Source organism: Vicia villosa, linkage group LG4 (assembly GCF_029867415.1).
Source record: "Vicia villosa cultivar HV-30 ecotype Madison, WI linkage group LG4, Vvil1.0, whole genome shotgun sequence".
Taxonomy (NCBI): Eukaryota; Viridiplantae; Streptophyta; class Magnoliopsida; order Fabales; family Fabaceae; genus Vicia; species Vicia villosa.
This window is the reverse complement of record NC_081183.1, coordinates 168,391,808-168,410,647: the sequence shown is the minus strand read 5'-3', so window position 1 is coordinate 168,410,647 and position 18,840 is coordinate 168,391,808. Positions and strand designations below refer to the sequence as shown.

The 18,840-nt window shown below is 33.9% G+C and overlaps 3 protein-coding genes across 4 annotated transcripts; 2 read left to right on the top strand and 1 right to left on the bottom strand.

Annotated features, from left to right (window-relative positions):
- Positions 1-2,303: 2,303 nt before the first annotated feature.
- On the bottom strand, positions 2,304-2,728 carry LOC131600214 (small acidic protein 1). The gene has a single exon (XM_058872406.1). It carries the CDS (start codon positions 2,654-2,656, stop codon positions 2,474-2,476), a length of 183 nt encoding a protein of 60 aa, XP_058728389.1. The 5' UTR covers positions 2,657-2,728; the 3' UTR covers positions 2,304-2,473.
- Positions 2,729-7,635: 4,907 nt separating this feature from the next.
- On the top strand, positions 7,636-9,636 carry LOC131595837 (pentatricopeptide repeat-containing protein At2g32630). Its single transcript, XM_058868333.1, has one exon. It carries the CDS (start codon positions 7,729-7,731, stop codon positions 9,634-9,636), a length of 1,908 nt encoding a protein of 635 aa, XP_058724316.1. The 5' UTR covers positions 7,636-7,728.
- Positions 9,637-9,704: 68 nt separating this feature from the next.
- On the top strand, positions 9,705-14,706 carry LOC131595836 (cation/H(+) antiporter 15-like). 2 transcript variants are annotated; one of them, XM_058868331.1, is made up of 4 exons: positions 9,714-9,844; positions 11,842-12,137; positions 12,297-13,310; positions 13,398-14,706. In XM_058868331.1, the coding sequence occupies exons 2-4, from the start codon at positions 11,928-11,930 to the stop codon at positions 14,646-14,648; spliced, it is 2,475 nt and encodes an 824-aa protein (XP_058724314.1). In that variant the 5' UTR covers positions 9,714-9,844; positions 11,842-11,927; the 3' UTR covers positions 14,649-14,706. The 2 variants fall into 2 exon arrangements, with proteins under 2 accessions (XP_058724315.1, XP_058724314.1); XM_058868332.1 differs by lacking the exon at positions 11,842-12,137 and having other exon boundaries at positions 9,705-9,844.
- The last annotated feature ends 4,134 nt before the right edge of the window (positions 14,707-18,840 follow it).

Below are 18,840 nucleotides of genomic sequence, written 5' to 3'. Positions count from 1 at the left end.
TATTATTCTCTCATTTCAATTATATAAATTTATCTTCCACATGTCATTAATGAAGGATAATTTTGTAAAAACCTTCATAGTTTCTCATTTTCATACAACAATTATTATTTTTCTTAAACTGTGTGAAAAGTCTAAAACGACTTATAATAAAAAACGGAGGGAGTAGAAAAAAAATGCTAAATAGGTCGGTCTAAATGTTCATATATATGCGACCTATAAGGCTTCTTAAGTAATATGAATTAATTGAAAACATTAATAAGAAAGAGGCTTTTAAATAAGCTTTAAGACCAGACTTTTAAAAAGGTCAGGCCAGACTGAAAAAACGAGCATATGGTAGGCCATAGGCCAGGCTCAGGCCTTGTAAGTTTTTCGTAGGTCAGGCCCAGGCCTTATAAAGCCTAGCCTAGCCTATTTCCACCCCTAGTAACGGTAAAAGCACGCAATGTAAGATGCCAGGTACAACTGAAGGTAGCCGGTTAAATTCTTCATTTGCGGGCGTTATGCACATGCGATCTGAACAGTTCAATAACGTTCATGATTTGCGAGCTTGGACCCCTGTACAATCAGCCTATTCCTTGTAACAATGATGGTGATCTGAACAGTTCAATAACGTTCATGATTTGCGAGCTTGGACCCCTGTAACAATGATGGTTGGAGGTTAACATGGTTCATAACCATGTTGATCCTTCTCTTATCTCTAAGAATCAAGTATTATTTGGCTATATGCTAGAATAGTTGAACATTGAGGGAGTAGAGTAAATATAAAAGTCAAATTTGGACCAACTAACTTCACCTGATATTTTCTCATCGTATCAAAACTATAGATATATAGATATAGATACCGGAAACAAAATATGGTGTGCTTATAACGTGATATCTAAACAAATTCACATTTAAGCTTGCAAATAAATCAAGGTTACATGAGAAATTAAGAGACCAGTTCTGTTAGCAAATTCTAATTTTAGGAAATAAAAGAAGATGCATACTAGTATATTCTACCCCTAGATCAATCCCAACCAAGCATTGTAACCTTACAGCTATAGATGTTTCTTTCATGAACCAAGACTAATTTTTACCACATAGAGACAACACACTGTACCTTACTATTTACAGCTTTAGCAAAACCTTGTCATACAAAATATATATGAAATGAAGAAAATTAACAATTCGGTCCTAAAAAACAACTCTGGTTTCCAAAAGATTTTAAAACTCTAGAACATATATAAAATAAAAAATGAAAGCAGTCAGCACCCTCTCCACTCTTTATTATTGATCCAATTTTCAAAAGTCACCACCACAGTTAATCACTTAAAAAGTTATAACCTTTTGAAAAATGAAGCAATCAACAATAAAAACTGTGTTGAACAGTGTTCAAAACAGAAGCCTATGTAGCAAGGTATTCCAATTGTTGTGTTACCAACTAGTTCAATAATACTTCTGAAACTACTGATACCAATAAAAGGTTCAACTGTGAATTTTCTAGTTAGATAATCACTTATTTGCTACAGTAATACATCTCAGAACTCAGATTTTTCTAGTTAGATAATCACTTGTTTGCTACATTAATACATGTCAGAACTCAGATAGTCTGTTCAAATTTCAACATCATGAATCAATTCAAGATACAGTATCATGAATCAATTCAAGATACAGAGCCATTGCCTGTTGATCAAGCAGCCTAAAAACAAAAAACAGAAGCTAATGCAAGATTTTGCAACTAGAGATAAGTGTTGTCAAATAAAGGTTATAGCTTATAGTAGAATTTGAATATATCTCATCTCATATGAAGTACGAGGAGACGGACCCGAACAGACACGGACAATGGAATTTGAATAATATATCATATGAAGCACACGGACACAGACATACCCAGATAGTGGAATTTGAATATATCTCATATGAAGCACACGGACCCTGACACGCCTTTTTTCAGCAATCTCGGTGCTACATAATACATCTCTATTGTTCAGCAAATAGCACTATAACACTTGCTAATTAACATTGCGGAAATACTAATCTACATATGTTCAAAGTTCACTCATTCAAATATCAATCCGTATATACAGCTAGAGCAACACAAGAAACTGTAGGTTTACTCAAGAGTATGATTTCAAACATACAGCAACAACAGATCAAGAAGAAATAAGTACCGATTAAAACAGAAGAAACCTATAATTCTACCAATATCAAATACAACCAAAAAATACCGTTTGTAAAATCACCAACAATCACAATTCTAAATCCATTCAGAATCAATCACACATACATAACAAATTAAACAGCACACATGTAAAATCGCAAAATTCAAAACAAGAGATTGAGTTGATTACTCACAAAATAGTCATAACCATCATATCATATTAACATAAAATCCAAGAAACAAAGTACAGCAATATCTGTTTCTTCTTTTCTTATCAGTCATGAAGATAAAAACAGGAAACAACGATACAGAAATCAATAAGAAGAAAAGGTATTAGTTGATATCAGCATCATCGAAATCGTCATGGAAGGAGTTGAAGAAATCGGCATCGGCGACTTTGGAATCGTTGCCGACAATGCCATCGGCTAAGACTTCGAAATTGTCGACGTCGTCCACGTCCATCGCCATCGTGGTTATCTGCTCCTCCATCTCTCCGAACAAGTCCATTGCTCTCATGATCGTCTCTCTTGCTTGCTTTCTTTCGAATTGGAAATTAGGATCAATTAGGGTTTTATTTGAACTGAAACTATAAAACAAAGCCTTGCCCTAAACGATGTCGTTTGAATCGGCACTTCACAGCATTGCATTACTAATTATTAGTTTAATCAAATAATTTAATCAATTTATTACTAATTATTAGTTTAATCAAATAATTTAATCAATTTATTACTAATTATTAGTTTAATCAAATAATTTAATCAATTTATTACTAATTATTAGTTTAATCAAATAATTTAATCAATTTAATGGCAGTTTACTAACCCAAATACAAGTAAATATATTTGTTTTTTTCCTTAAATATCCTAACATTTAATTCTGGTCTAAACCTTTTTGATTTTTTCTTTTTTAAATAAATTGTTTGTTTATAATATTTGTCTTCAATTAATTTTAACGAAGTTAACATGATAAGCCAACTTGATTTTTCTTTTTTTCGAACTGAAATTATGACTAGATACTTAAGTGAGTCATTATGAAAATATTGGTTAAGTTTTTAAAATTAAATTAAAATTTTAATGATATTCTTTTCTAATAAAACTCAAAACTTGATGAATAAATAAATTAGATATTTATTTTATGCGATCAATATTTAAATTTTTAAAAAACTTATGTAACAACATCTCTAGAACATTTTTACAAGATAGTTGGTGAGCACATAGAAACATTTGTATTTTTTGTGGGAATCAGAAATGATTGATAAAATAGTGAGATAAGATCTTGAATTGATGGAACAAGTTTTCAATGCGACAAAAAGGTGGTTGACTTGCAAGGCTAACATTCTAAACTCAAGTCAGTGAGAAAATGATAAGTAATGTTAGAGTATGAATGAATTTAGATACCTGGAATGACGTGTTTTCCTCTTTATATAGAGTGAGCGGTTAAAACTGCCAGCATGAAGAATGTGTGTCGTGCGGATGATCGTTAGATATAATCAAACGATTATCAATGTGTCTGAAAGGCGGAATCATTTATCATTGGTCGAACGAGGGATCACTTACTCCATGTGTTGTCTTGCTTGATGTCGCTCTTGGGCCTTTCCTTGTGGACCTTGCGAACGACCCTTGATAGTTTCTCTCAAGCCTTTGTCCATGCTTTGTAAGACGAGGATTTAGGTGTAAACCAATAGTCTAGCAGCTGGTAGGAGCAGCCGAAGAGCATTGATGGGACGTCACTTTTATTGTGAACAAACATATTAAATGTCATTTCTGTAATGGATTGTGTTTTGGATGGAGCTTATGATGTGTATCCCTACATTACTCAATAATGATATCTTTTTTAATTTAGGAAATTCAAGTGCCTCAAACGATCCACGAGGAGATCCTGACCGTTGACAGTGTGGTTTGAGCTTCCTGATATAATGGATCGTATGGTCCTTTTTGGTCAGGGCTCATATAAAGAGTTTCTAAAGTATACTTTTTTTCTCTTTTCGTCATTTGTGAATTGTTGAAACTCTTCCTCTTATGTATTATCAACTTATGTCTTTCCTGGGAGTTCTTTGTGCTGATTTTCTAATTAGTGTTCATCTGTGACATTTCGTTTAGGGGCACCTACAGCATGTAGACAAACTCTGCTTCTTTAGGGTAAGGTATGCGTTCCATTCTTTCTACTTTTGCTTTCTTTATTAGGATTTTTAGAGAGTAGGTTTCTAATGCTCAGACTTATCTTATTGGTAGAGAAGTCTCAAGTTTTTTAGAAGTCACGTGTGTTAGAACAAGATTTGTTCTGATCAATATTCTTGTTTTGATGATAACAGTATATATGAATTTTGTATAAGACAATGTGATACTTTAATCCTTTGCATTTTCCATTTCAGGAAATATATAAAGAGTATGCACAATTCAGCGCTAAGAAGCACTGACTCAGAAGGTTCAGGATGGCTACATCAGAACATGCTCTCACAAGACATCAGAAGATGGTCAAGCAGAATCAGAACATGGACTGTGAAGCATCAGAAGAACATGAAGTCAAAAGCAGAAGCATTGAAGTTCTTATGGTATCACGCTCAAGCTCTTCAAAGTCAGAAGACAAGAAGATGCTCTGCACCAAGCTGTTGACTCTGATATTCAAACGTTATTATTCACAAACATGAGTCCAGAAGCAAGTACTAGATGACAGGCTATTAAGTCTAATCTCTGACTGACAAAAGGAACGTTAGAAGCTACAAACGGCAAAGTCAGTAAAAGCAGCAAAAGCATGGCTCGAGGTAGTTGACAAAAGTGTGAAACATTAAATGCAAATCTGTACTACTCACGCAATGCATTAAATGCAACCCAACGGTCATCTTCTCAAACGCCTATAAATATAGAAGTTCTGATCAGAAGCAGCTAACTAACTCTAGTGAAAAATACTGAAACGCTGTCAAATTCAAAGCTCACGAACTTCATCTTCAACCTCATAAACTCTTGTAATATTTAGTGAGTGTTAAGCTTAGAACTTAAGAGAAATATCACAGTTGTGATTATAGCTTTATAAGAAGCAATTCATACTCTTGTAACATTTATTTTACATTGATTGTAAAAGGTTTCTAGACTGATCAGTTAGATCAGTAGACTCTAGAAGACTTAGAGGTTATCTAAGTGGTGATTTCCTAGAGTGATCAAGTTGTGATCTGTATACTCTAAAAGACTTAGAGGGTGTCTAAGTGGAAAACCATTGTAATCAGATTGATTAGTGGATTAAATCCTCAGGAGTAGTTTCGCTAACAACGAACCAGGATAAAAATAATTGTGTTCATTGTTTTTATCTTACAAGTTTTTAAAGTCACACTTATTCAACCCCCCCTTTCTAAGTGTTTTTCTATCCTTCAACGTGTAGCTTAGTCGTTGTTTAACGATGAAAAAACACATAGAAACTATATTTGACCATAATTTAACTGTTATAAACATTTTAAGATTCTCATATTTAACTATGGGTTATTGGTGTCAAGAGATCCTCCGACTCTATTTAGATTTATTTGGATTTCCAAACTCATAATTATTTGAAAAGTTAGGAACCAAAATTTAAAAATAAAACCAAAATCTAAGGGTGCGTTTCATCTGATAAAAAAATAAGGGACTGGACAACACAACTCTAGTTGCATGTGTTTGATTTAAAGAATACTTATGGGATAGGACAAAAATTAGGATTAGAGAAAGGACAAAAACTGGAATTTTTGTCCTTCACTAAACTATGAAAAAACTTTTTGTCCATAGTACAAGTTAATTAAAATACAAAAATACCCTTTTTGTTTTCTATTAAAAATACCATTTTATTTTCGATTAAAAATATTTTCTCTCATATTAATATTTACGAAAATACCCTTTATTTTACTATTAAAAATATATTCTCCATCTCTCTCATATTAATATTTATGAAAATACCTTTTTATTTTCTATTAAAAATACATGTTAATATTTATGAAAATACCCTCTTGTTATCATATATTCTCTATCATATTAATATTAATAATAATAATAATATAGACATTATTCAAATCAAGTACTCTATAATTGATAAAATAGTATACAGAGGATGGTATAGTACGAAAATTAGGAAACATATTGCTAGTCTAATGATACATTAGACGACTTTAGTTCTCTTTTGATTTTTGTCCGTTGGATCATTCAGATCACCTTGTATATCTTTGCTTTTTGAATTAATCAAATTTGTTTATTAAAAAAATCTTTTTATTTTGTATTAAAAATATATTCTTTCTGTTGATATTTACAAAAGTATCTTTTTAATTTTTATTAAAGATATATTCTCCCTTTGTATCTCTCATATTTATATTTACAAAAATACATTTTATTTTATATTAAAATTATATTTCCTCTCATGGTAATATTTATGAAAATATCCATTTATTTTCTATTAAATTTTTTTCTCTTATATTAATATTTAGGAAAATATCCTTTTATTTTTTATTAAAAATATATTCACCTTCCCTTTTCCTTCCTCTCTCATATTAATAATTATAAAAATATCCTATATTTTCGATTAAAAATATTTTATTTCTCCTTCTTTATTATAGTAATATTTACATTTATAAAGTATATTTTAGTAAATTTTAATTTTTTTTTAAGTCTATTTAGGGATGTCAATTGCATCTGTTAATGGGGATCCCGATGGAGAATATTTGTGTGGAGATCCGAAGTTGGGGATTTTTTTCCCCGCGGGGATGGGGATGGAGGGAAAAGTTCCCCCGATAACACTTTGGGGCGGGGATTGGAAAAGTATCCTCCGTCCCCGTGGATTCCCCGACTCCGACGATATATTTTAATTTATATATTTTATATATTATATAATTATATAATTTTACAATGTATTAGAAAATGAAGAGTCATTAGAAGTTATAGATTTGTCACACATAATCAACCACTTGCGTTGGACGACATCGGTATTGTTGTAGTAAATTAGTGGAAGCACGGTAGCAAGTTATGTTACTATTTATTTATTTATTTTTACATAAAAAATATTAGCAACATCAAGTTCTTTTGCTTTTTTTTATTCATTATTGATGCAAGATGTATTTTTATTTTTTTTATAAAATAAAGATGCAAATATATGCGTTTTAAAAAATACGAAAAAAAATAACAAAATACTAGTGTCATATTTTTGATCAAAAAGTGTAGAAATTTTCTTAAGATTCGATCTCCGTGGATATCCGTGGGGATCTGTGGCGATGGGGATGGAGGGAAATATTCTCCCGTAGCGGGGATTGAAGATGGGGATGGGGACTAAAATTGGGGGCGGGGCGGGGAGCGGAGAAACATCCTCCGAACAATATATGCCTCGTTGACATCCCTAAGTCTATTGTCCATAAACATTATACACAAGACAAAAAATTGTTCAATACTTTAAAAATTTGTAAGTAATATTTGCATTAATTACTTTAAGGGGATAAAAATGTAATTAATGCAATTTTTAATTTATTTTTATATACCCCTGGTTCTTCGTGTACTAGCTCGCACTTTCAGTGAACTGTGGACACTCAAACTACTCTACTTCGTCTTGTTAACTATTCTTTAGATTTCATTTGTGAAACAAAAACAATGTCTTGCCAGAAAACCCTTTTAACAATTTTCAACAAAGGCGCGTCTTTTCCTTCAAACCAGCACCACCATCAACACGAACTTGCTCGTAAAGTTACTCACATCCTCATCAATTCAACCAACTCCAACTATTTCAAACCCAACAATACTCAACTCCACTCCATGATTTCCTGCATCACCCCCCAAGTTACTCACCGTGTTCTTTCAGACCCTACTCTTCAACCCCACTCTTGTTTATCCTTTTTCCACTTCCTCAAAACCCATCATTCCAACCTCTCACTCAAACCTGACCTCAAAGCCCATTTGATTCTCTTTTCTAGACTCTTAAAAGCCCGGAAATTCGCCACCATGAAGACTATTTTGAATTCCGTAGTTACTGACTCCGAATTTGCTTCCCCGGTTTCGGGTATTATCGATTTGGTTGATGAATTTGAGCCACATTTTGTTGAGAAGCTTTGTGATATGTTGTTTAGGGTTTGTTCTGATAATAGGTTGTTCGAAGAAGCAATTAGGGTTTATGATTATGTGGAGGAGAAGGGGTTGGTGATAGAGGAGAGGTCTTGTTTTGTGCTTTTGCTTGCTTTGAAGAGATGTGGTGAGGTGGAGTTGTGTGTTAAGTTCTTCCGCCGGATGATTGAGTATGATAGAATTGAAATTAGGGTTCAGTCTTTGACACTTGTGATTGATGGGTTGTGCAGGAGAGGAGAGGTGGAGAAAGCTAAGGAGTTGATGGATGAGATGGTGAGTAAAAGCGTTGTGAAACCGACTGTGTTTACTTACAATACATTGTTGAATGCGTATGTTGGAAGAAAGGATCGAAAGGGAGTTGATGAGATACTGAGGTTGATGGAGAAGGAAGAGGTTGTATTTAGTGTGGCGACTTATAGTATTTTGATTCAGTGGTATTCTAGTTTGGGTGATATTGAGGAAGCTGAGAAGATATTCGAGGAAATGCGTGAAAGAAATATAGAAATTGATGTTTATGTTTATTCGTCGATGATAAGTTGGAATTGTAGGTTAGGAAATATGAAAAGGGCCTTTGCGTTGTTTGATGAGATGACTCAGAGAGACGTTGCTCCTAACGCACATACTTATGGCGCGTTGATTGGTGGTGTGTGCAAGGCAGGTCAAATGGAAGCTGCGGAAATCTTGTTGGAAGAGATGCAAAGTAAGGGAGTTGACCTGAATATAATAATATTTAACACGATGATAGATGGCTACTGCAAAAGAGGAATGATGGATGAAGCTTTGAGGTTGCAAGCAATCATGGAAAGGAAAGGATTCAAAGCAGATGTGTTTACATTCAACATTCTTGCAAATGGGCTCTGTAAATTGCATAGGTACGAGGAAGCTAAATGTACTTTAAATTCAATGGTAGAGAAAGGAGTGGAACCAAATGTTGTGACTTTCACTATGTTTATCGAGATATATTGCAAGGAAGGAAACCTTGCTGAAGCTGAGAGGTTCTTTAGGGATATGGAGAGAAGGGGAGAAGTGCCTAATGTTGTTACATATAACACTCTGATTGACGCGTATTGCAAGAAAGAAAAAGTGAAGCAAGCACATACGATAAAATCTGAAATGATAAACAAGGGGTTATTGCCAGATGTATATACATACACATCGCTGATACATGGGGAATGTATTGTTGGACGGGTAGACGAGGCGCTTACAATTTTCAATGAAATGAGGTTAAAGGGGATAACTGGAAATGTTGCAACGTATACATCAATCATTTCAGGTTTATCCAAGGAGGGGAGAGCAGATGAAGCATTTAAGTTGTATGATGAGATGATGAAAATGGGCCTAATACCTGACGATAGAATTTTTGGCGCACTTGTTGGTAGTCTTCACAAACCTCTCATCCATGCTGGTCTAAAACAAAATGAATATGAGGATCTGAAGTAGACACTTCTGGCACTTCACTAGGGTCAAATATATGTTAGTCAAATGCACACAAGAAGGAAGTAAAGAAAAGGGTGGGTAAGGGATGTGAGAGAATGATGATTTTCTCCTTGAAGCTCAAGCAAGAAGACATGCGTTGAGGGGAAAAGTTGATCTTCAACACCGAATTAGAGCTTGGAAACTAGGAAGATGTGCAAATATTCTGGTCTCGGTAATATATAAACCTTCTCTTTTTCTTATAATTGGTTAATGCATAGTATCACTTGATAAGGCCATTCTTTGTTGCCATTTAATCCTTCATGTTTACATTGAATGTAACTGAAGTTTGATATAACTGTAACCCTGACATAATTTTGAAAATTTCTTTGTTTTAACACTTTTGAGTGCATACTATATCCCTGTGTTTATACTGTATACGATATCTTTTGACCAGTAATACTTGATTAGCTCTTAGATTCTGCACTATCAATTTAAAATTAGTTCATGATAGGCTTGCCATGGTCTGATCAATTTCAGTGATCTAGCTCACCAGAAGTATTCCTTTTGAAAAGTCATGAACAATTCTAGCTTTCATAGGGTTCTATCTATGAAGCCTAGATATTTTAAAAATGGCAAAGTGTTGGTATCCGGCACGTATTGGATACCCCAATACGCATCTAACCCTGACAGATATATCTACAGAAAGCAAACCTGTGAAACACGGGTACACCGTTTTAGGCAAAGTACTAGTACCACTACATGTATGATACGAATATGGTACATACCAAGTCCATACCCTTTTCTTTTTTTTTTCATTTTTGGTACGCACGTTAGTACATCATTGGTACACGTACCCACAAAAAAACACAATTTTTTTCTTTGGTCCATACATTTTCAGGCTATTTTAACGAGTCAAATTTAAGTTTTAATTTATTTATAAAAAGAGAAGTAAAAAATCAATTCTATATATAGTTTTACACTTTTATTTGCATGCCCTGCCGCTATGCAACTTTTAGATTTTAGCCTTTGTTTTCATGAATTATTGGCACATTTCACATGTGATTTTTTTATGTTATTATTCTGACTTTTTTTTGAACAAATTACTTTTTAATTTTGATATTTGTTATTATTTGAACAGTATAATTTTTTTATATTATTTTTTTAATAATATAATTATTTTATGTTATTTTTATAATTGTATTTTTTAAAATTATATTGAAGTACCCGTACCTTAGTTTAACCCGTACTCGTACCGGGTATTGGGTACGAACCCAAACCGGGTATTGGGTACGTACCCGAACCAGTGTAACACAGCCAAAAAGTATCCAATAATTTTTTTTTTCTAAAACATGTGCTGATACTTCTCTGATACATCTAGTTTGATATATCATACTAACTACATACAACAAATAATTTAAAATAGAGTAAAAAAAAAAAGAACGATTGATAATTAAATAGCAGAATAATGATTTTATCTCAAATAATTTAAAGTAGTTTCTTTTTTAAATTCAGAATTATTATTTCAAATTTTTACATTTCTCTTTTATAATTTTATTTATCTGACTTAATGTCTCTCATTATTTTTTAAACAATTTTGAAAGACAAATTTAATATTTTCAGAAATTTTAAAAATGTTAATATTATTTCAAAAAAATGAATTTTTGCCATAAATTCACAATTCTTATTCTTTAAAAAAGTTACTAATAAATTTAAAAATAACTATTTTGGTGTCATAATTATTTTTACTAATTATTGTTCTTCCTCTTTCTTACATTATTACATCAATTGATATTATTTTATAATTAGTTTGTTGTTTTTTTTAAGAATTAACATTTTATATTTGTTACAAAATTTGAATGAATTATTGATATTTCTAACACTTGGTATCAACATCTTATAATGCATATGTGTTGTTTGTTTTTAATTTTGATCTTAGACCGGTATCGAATATATTTAAAAGTTACCTGATATCGTCATCATTAATTAATTTTCATCAACTTGAATTTGTTATAAGTAACTAATAGAGGTTAAATGTCTAAATTTAGTGTATGGCGGCAGCGGGTATACGTAATGTTTATTACACAAAAACTATAATCAAAACAGCAACCATATATCTCATCATAGATCATGAAAAATACAGCATTCTGTAACATACTAGCAACAAACAATGTAAACTGCATTTGCCAGCTCTAATACATCAATGTTCATAATAACCTGCATGTTATTCAGGTAAAAAAACATCTTATTTAAATAAGCGAAGAAAAGTACATTAACATAAGAAATTAATCCAAACGCCTCATAGAGAAGAAAGAACAATGAAAGAGGAGATGGAGATGGAGATGGCAAATTATGCATGTTATAATGTAACATTTAGCTCTACAAACGATATCTGGATGACTGATGATATTATGATGAAACGCGTTCCTCTTTTGTGTATCCAAATAGCTTATGATATTTTGGTTTCTCGGCTTTTCTACTTTGTCCTCAAGCCCCTTCGTGTACCCCTCATTATTGCACAGATGTTGGTAAGTATTCATTCATCATATATTTCTTTCTTTCTTTCTCTTGCCGGTAAATTTGAATCATCAATACACATGACAAAAACATATAACTTCATACATTAAGATTGCATTGCATAAATGAGACATAAAAATATAATAATTTCTGAACTTTATATAATGCAGGCTGGTTTTACTCTGAGTCCAACTCTCTTTGGAAATTTTAAATGGGTATTTACCTTGTTTTACAGTCAACATGGAATCCTAGCAGTTGAAACCTTTTCAAACTTAGGAATAATGTACTATGTGTTCCTAAGTGGATTAGAAATGAATTCAGACACCATCTTAAGATCAAGGAAGAAAGGTACAAGCATAGCAATTGCTGGCATTGTGACACCAATGTTATTTGGTGTTGGATTTCTAGCTCTACAACAAAAACTACTAGATAGAAATGATGTTCTCATACAATTACGAAAAGAAATTCACGGCGAAGCATATTTATTCTGGTGTTTAGCACTTTCTGTAACAGGTTTCCCTGTCCTTGCAAGAATCTTAGCTAAGCTTAAACTTTTATATACAAAGCTTGGAAAAGATGCATTGACGGCCGCTATGTTAACTGATGCATATGGTTGGGTTATGTTCACATTGTTGATTCCTTATTCGAGTAGAGGTGGAAAGCCTTATCTCTCAGTAATCTCTACTTTGTTGTTCATAGTTTTTTGCTTTACTGTGGTGAGACCTATCCTTACTCCAATCATTGAACACAGAACAAGTACGGACACGTGGCGAAAATCACAATTGTTGGACGTGTTGATGGGATTATTTATTTGTTCGTATATTACAGATTGTCTCGGTACACATCCTATTGTTGGAGCTTTTGTCTTTGGATTAATTTTGCCTCATGGAAAATTTGCTGATATGGTTTTGGAAATGTCGGCTGATTTTGTTTCTGGGATTCTGTGTCCTGTTTACTTTGCTGGATTTGGTTTTAGGCTCAACTTGCCTTTCCTTTTGATGCATCATAATGCAGGCTTAATGTTGTTGATTATGCTTTTGTTATCCATACCTAAAGTATTGAGCTCTATGATTGTCACTTTCTTCTTCGGTATGCCTGCTCGAGATGGACTTGCCATCGGATTGCTTCTCAACACCAAGGGTATCATGGCTGTCATACTACTAAATGTTGCTTGGGACAAAAAGGTAATTTTAAACTACCAATTTTCTATTTTGCATGATTTAAATCAAACGGCCTTTTAATTAAGTTACTTTTTTCGGCTTTCTTTGCAGATTTTGGATCCATATACTTTCATGGTTATGATGCTTGCTATTATAGTAATGACTGTGATGGTCTCTCCTTTGATCAATGCAATATACAAACCAAAATTCCGATTCTTGCAATCCCAATTAAGGACCGTGCAAAAGCAGAGGTTCGACATGGAGCTTCGAATCGTCGCATGTGTCCACAATGCTAAACATGCAGATAACATGATCCATGTCATTGAAGCCACAAATGCTAGTAGAGTTTCACCTATACATGTCTCTGTAGCTCACCTAGTTAAACTCTCTAGACATGGCACAGCTATTCTTGTTCCACATATGGATCATTCAATCAGCACGGTAGGCGCAGAAGCAACCAACTATGGATCACAATTAGAATTAGAGTTTGAGAGCATAACTAATGCATTTGAAGAACTTGTAGAACAATACAACGCGGTTAGGTTTGACATATCAGGTGTTGTCTCGTCCTACACAACTATCCATGAGGACATTTTCAATATTGCCGAAGAGAAACGCGCGAGCCTAATTCTCCTCCCCTTTCACAAAGATTTCTCAACAGTAGAAGGTGCTCAGGAAATAATCCACAACGAACATTGTGAGATAAACAAAAATGTACTGCAACAAGCACCTTGTTCAGTAGGGATCTTCTTGGACCGCGGTTTAGGATCGTTGTTAGAAACAAAACTGCGCATTATAATGATTTTCATCGGTGGACCTGACGACCGTGAAGCCTTGTCTATTGCATGGAGAATGGCAGGGCATCCAGGAACCCGATTACATGTCGTGAGGATCAATTTGTTAGGTAAGGCCGCAGAAGAAACAAAATTAAAAATGGAAAAAAGCAAGTCTCGTCACGGAATGTTGTCGACTGTTATAGACAGTGCGATGCAAAAAGAGTTGGATGAAGAGTCTATAATTTCCTTCAGGCACAAGGCAGTGCACAATAATGATTCAATTGTTTACTCAGAGAAGGAAGTCCGTTCGAATACCGGCGAAGAGATTCCAACGCTTCTTAGCGAGATTGATAAACCTGGATATGACTTGTACATTGTTGGACAAGGGAGTGGTAAGAACTCGGTGATTTTTTCGAGGTTGTTGGAATGGTGTGACCATCCTGAACTTGGTGTTGTAGGTGACATATTGGCTTCAACAAGCTTTGGTTCGCAATCTTCTGTGCTTATTGTGCAGCAGTATATGATTGGGAGAAAAAGTGTTGTTAGAAAATGTCATGAAGTGAAAAATGGTACTGACAATTTGTAAAAGATTGATCAGTGACACAAAGTTTTGAATTAATGAATATTTTGTATAGTTAGAATGATTCGTTTTCATTTATTTATAAATTAAGTGGTTAGACTCCATCATGTAAAGCAATCTATTATACAATATTCCAATTTTAAAATAAAAAAAGTTAAGTCATTTTGTCTCTGCCCTGCAATTATTGTATTTAGGAAAATGAAAATTTAGCAAGTTAGATTAAGTCCAATTTCTTAATTCAGAATTTTGTTTATCTATAAATTAATCTTAATTCTATAACTGAATTATTGTTATCTAAACTATTATAGTAGAAGCATGTGCATCCTATGAATTATTGTTTAATTTAATATTTTAGTAATTTTTTAAAAATAAAAATGAGATTAACTAATATTATCAATAATAATAAATAATAAGCTGAATGGTCTAATATAAATCGTTTCTAAATCCATTTAAATCCATTTTAATGAGATTGTATATATAGATAAGATTAATGGTTATGTATTGTAAGTGTAAATTTCTTTACACGATCAATGTATCACAACCATTCATCCATCTTATTTTATAAATAATTAAAATAAAATTTAATCTTATTTTATGAATAATTAAAATAAAAATTAAACTTCATAATAGATCTAACGTCCACGATTAAATGAGAAAAAGGAAATAACAAAATTTATAAAAAAAATACAAAAAAATAACTTTTCAGAAAAATTACCTAGGTGACCAGGTTTGAGGGGTGTCTTACACATAAGAGCCACCCCCATGACGCCTAAATGTATTTTTTAAAACACATGTGCCACCCTAGACGGACGGCGCCTTAGTGCAAGCCCATTTAGGACTGCCATGTGGGGTGGCGCCAATGTTCATTTTTATTTTTTTTATTTTCTTTTTGTATAATATTAAATATTTCACAAATAATTAAAAATACAAAAAAATATATATTAATGTTAAAATCATATTACAAATTAAAAAAAAAAAGATTACAAATATTCTAGTGACTATCATCACCTTAATGTTCGTCGGTTCCACACTTAAGCGCTACACGAACACGTTGAACCCTACTCGTTTAAGGTTCCTATTGTGTTTGGGTAGATGGGCCTTGTATTAGCCCCTTCATGCGCTTGTTGTCCATGTATTCCGAGATCCTGTTGCCAAAGAGTTGGTTCCCCATGCCATCATGTTTTGTCGTAGAGGTGGGGTAGCCATATATGGTTGGTAGCACTTCACACTTGAATTGGCTTGGTAAAAAGACATTGTTGCTTGGGGTATGTTGTAGCCATATGTTTGTTGTTGGGAGCTACGGTAACATGACGATTGCAGGATTATTGGGTCGCTTGGGTCTTATTCCTCAGACAGTCCCAAGTCGGGCCTAACATGAGATGTGGAGGGGTCCGCCTCTTAGTGTTGGATGTATTGACTTTGTTGTTGGTATGGATTTTGAAAATCTGCTTGGTAAGGGTATTGGTATTAGTGTTCATATTGATGATGGTGATGGTGTTGTTCTTGGTACTGAGTTTTGCGTTGTTGCCGGTGTTGAGTCGGTTGTTGGTTTTGTATTTGTTGGCGGGATCGTGCAAATAGTACGGGTCTGACACACATATGGTTCAGGGGTGTTAACCAATCTATACCAACTCATGTATTCTTCAGTTGGTTTCATTGGAAATAGGGCAACGGGGAAACGGAGAATAATTTGGCAACGATCTTTCCACGTCTGACAAAATTATGGTGCAAATTGTTTCCAATTTTGAACATTCCATTGGTTATTCACTCTTTTGAGATGCCATTCGTCCAAAGACGTCGGGGGAGCCAGGATTTCTTGACGCATGCCAAACTGGAGTTTCACACGGTCACTCTAGTGCATCTCCATAATGTTGTACCTTATGAGAGTTGTTTTCGTAGTCCAAACAGCTTCATCATCATGGTTAGGCTCATGTTGGAGACCCATATATAGTCTCCAATAAAACTGCGTGGGAAAAAATAGATTAATATATTATTCGTAAGACAGTTTATATTACAAATATGATTCTTAAAATGTTTAGAGGTAATACATCCTCCGGTTGAAGGTGATCCAAAAATTGTCGATACAGTAAGATATATCTCCTTGGGTTCTTGCTGTAATTCATACCTTTAACACACAACCTTAAACAAAAAGAGATAAAACATATTACTTACAATTTTTTTAGAATAGAGTGAGAAAAATGAAATAGAGTTATAAACTTACTTTGTTGCATATGGGAATATGTAGTGGTTGTTGTTTGCAGGGGCTAGTGGGGAAACTATCCGCCAACCCCATACCAGGAGCAAGAACGCGCATCCATAAAATGTGCAAGTATTGTTTTTTGCGTTCTTACAAAGGGAACTATAAAGCATAGCCAAAAAGAGCGGACCCCTAACTATACTTTATAATTTTATTGTTGTTGTTAAACAAATTTAAATAAAAATTGACAGTGTTACCTGTACTTTCTAGGCATAACAGATTACTGAACAATATCATAAGATAACACTTAATTTTTAAGAATATTTGTTTCTCAGTCGAGTTCTCGTCCAATTCAAGAGACTCATAATAATTTTTAAGGGTCTTTAGGTTGATACCTTAGCACCTCAAATTCGCGTCTCCCTCAATAATAGCCTTGCCCAATACCTTCTCACATAGGGAATTTGCATGTTGAACACGCCCATTAACCACCTTTCCCTCAATCGAGAGACCAAGCAACATGTGGACGTCCTCTAGTGTGATTGTACACTCACCTGTTGGAAGATGAAACGTATGGGTTTCAGTTTTCTGTCGTTCTAATAAGACAAGTATGTATGTAGGATCAATGGTGTAGTTGGAAACATTGATCACATGTCTAAAGCCAGTTGCTTCCAGATACGAAATTGTCATCGAGTCAGAAGCAACGCAACTGTGAGAACGACAACAGATTCGCGAAACATCCTTAAAAACAAATATAAATTAATGAGTATGGATACCATATAAGTATAGATGTATGGAAGAATAAATGTACGAACTTACAAATGTATGAAGATTCGCTTTAGTTCCTCTGTGCCTTTCACCCATGGTTAGAAGTTGAGACATCTTTGAAGTCTTGGAGACTTGTTTGGAAAATGAGTAGTTGAAGTGTTTATGATGCTGAGAGATGGAGATTTTGATGAAAAAATGAGTTTATTGAAGGGGGTATTTATAGAATGGATGGTGGATGCTGATGTCTTTTGCATGAGTGCCAAGTGATTTAAATGTGACATGCATGCAGACGTAGGTATAAGTTGCAGTATAGGCGTGCATGCAAGGACATGTAGTTGTAACTTGCAGTATATGTGTGCATGCATGAATAGGTAGTTGTAGGTCGCTGGTCTAGGGTCACATGTATGATAGATAGGTTGTAGGTCGCAGGTCGACGGTCACATGCATGACATGTAGGCTATAGGATGCAGTATAGGCGTATATCCCATGTGAAGCCTTCCTGTAGAAATTTTTTTTCTTTTCCATTCCTTAGTTCATGTGTACACGTTTGTCTGATTGCACTAGACAGACTGTGTATATCTGGTATAGTTAACTTAACATGGTTGTGTCTAGTCCCATCGATTGTAAAGCATGAAATGTTCCATGCATTAATCCCATCAACTGTAAACACATGTGATGCTCCATGCATGCATCCCATCAACTGTAAACACATGTGAGTATAAAGTATGCATTGTTCCCATAATTTTGTGTTACATGAGCAACTTTCTTCTTCTACTTAAATTAAAGAACTTAAATACACAATCAAACATCTCATTACACACTTGTAAACAATCAATAATGGCCTCTTCACCATAATACATTATCAATGCGCATGTAAATGGTGAGACATACATTTGTAAAGGTGCTAGTTTTCTGTTGAGAAAAACTGAAATTACACGATTTTCTTTAAACAGAAAAGCAATTTTTTCTTACTTCAAGAAGAGATTAGAGGAGAGCTTGCACGGGGTGATGTATCACTAATTTTCTACCAATATCCATTTTTTCGTGAAAATAACCCAGTCAAGTTTTTCCAAGTTGAGGTCCAGGATGACGAAGACTTACAAAATATGCTTGATAATCATGAGCATTCTGGTTACAACTCCACATAGTTGTATATTACCCTACAAGAAACGCAATTATCACAGTTGGTTGAGTCACAAGTTATCGATCCACTTGTCGACGAGCAAGTGAAGGTCG

Bases quoted from the DNA above. Each gene is read 5' to 3' on its own strand.
- LOC131600214 (XM_058872406.1), bottom strand. From the start codon at position 2,656: ATGAGAGCAATGGACTTGTTCGGAGAGATGGAGGAGCAGATAACCACG.
- LOC131595837 (XM_058868333.1), top strand. From the start codon at position 7,729: ATGTCTTGCCAGAAAACCCTTTTAACAATTTTCAACAAAGGCGCGTCT.
- LOC131595836 (XM_058868331.1), top strand. From the start codon at position 11,928: ATGAAAGAGGAGATGGAGATGGAGATGGCAAATTATGCATGTTATAAT. The intron at 12,138-12,296 runs GTAAGTATTCAT...TATATAATGCAG, and splicing joins TCATTATTGCACAGATGTTG to GCTGGTTTTACTCTGAGTCC. The intron at 13,311-13,397 runs GTAATTTTAAAC...CTTTCTTTGCAG, and splicing joins ATGTTGCTTGGGACAAAAAG to ATTTTGGATCCATATACTTT.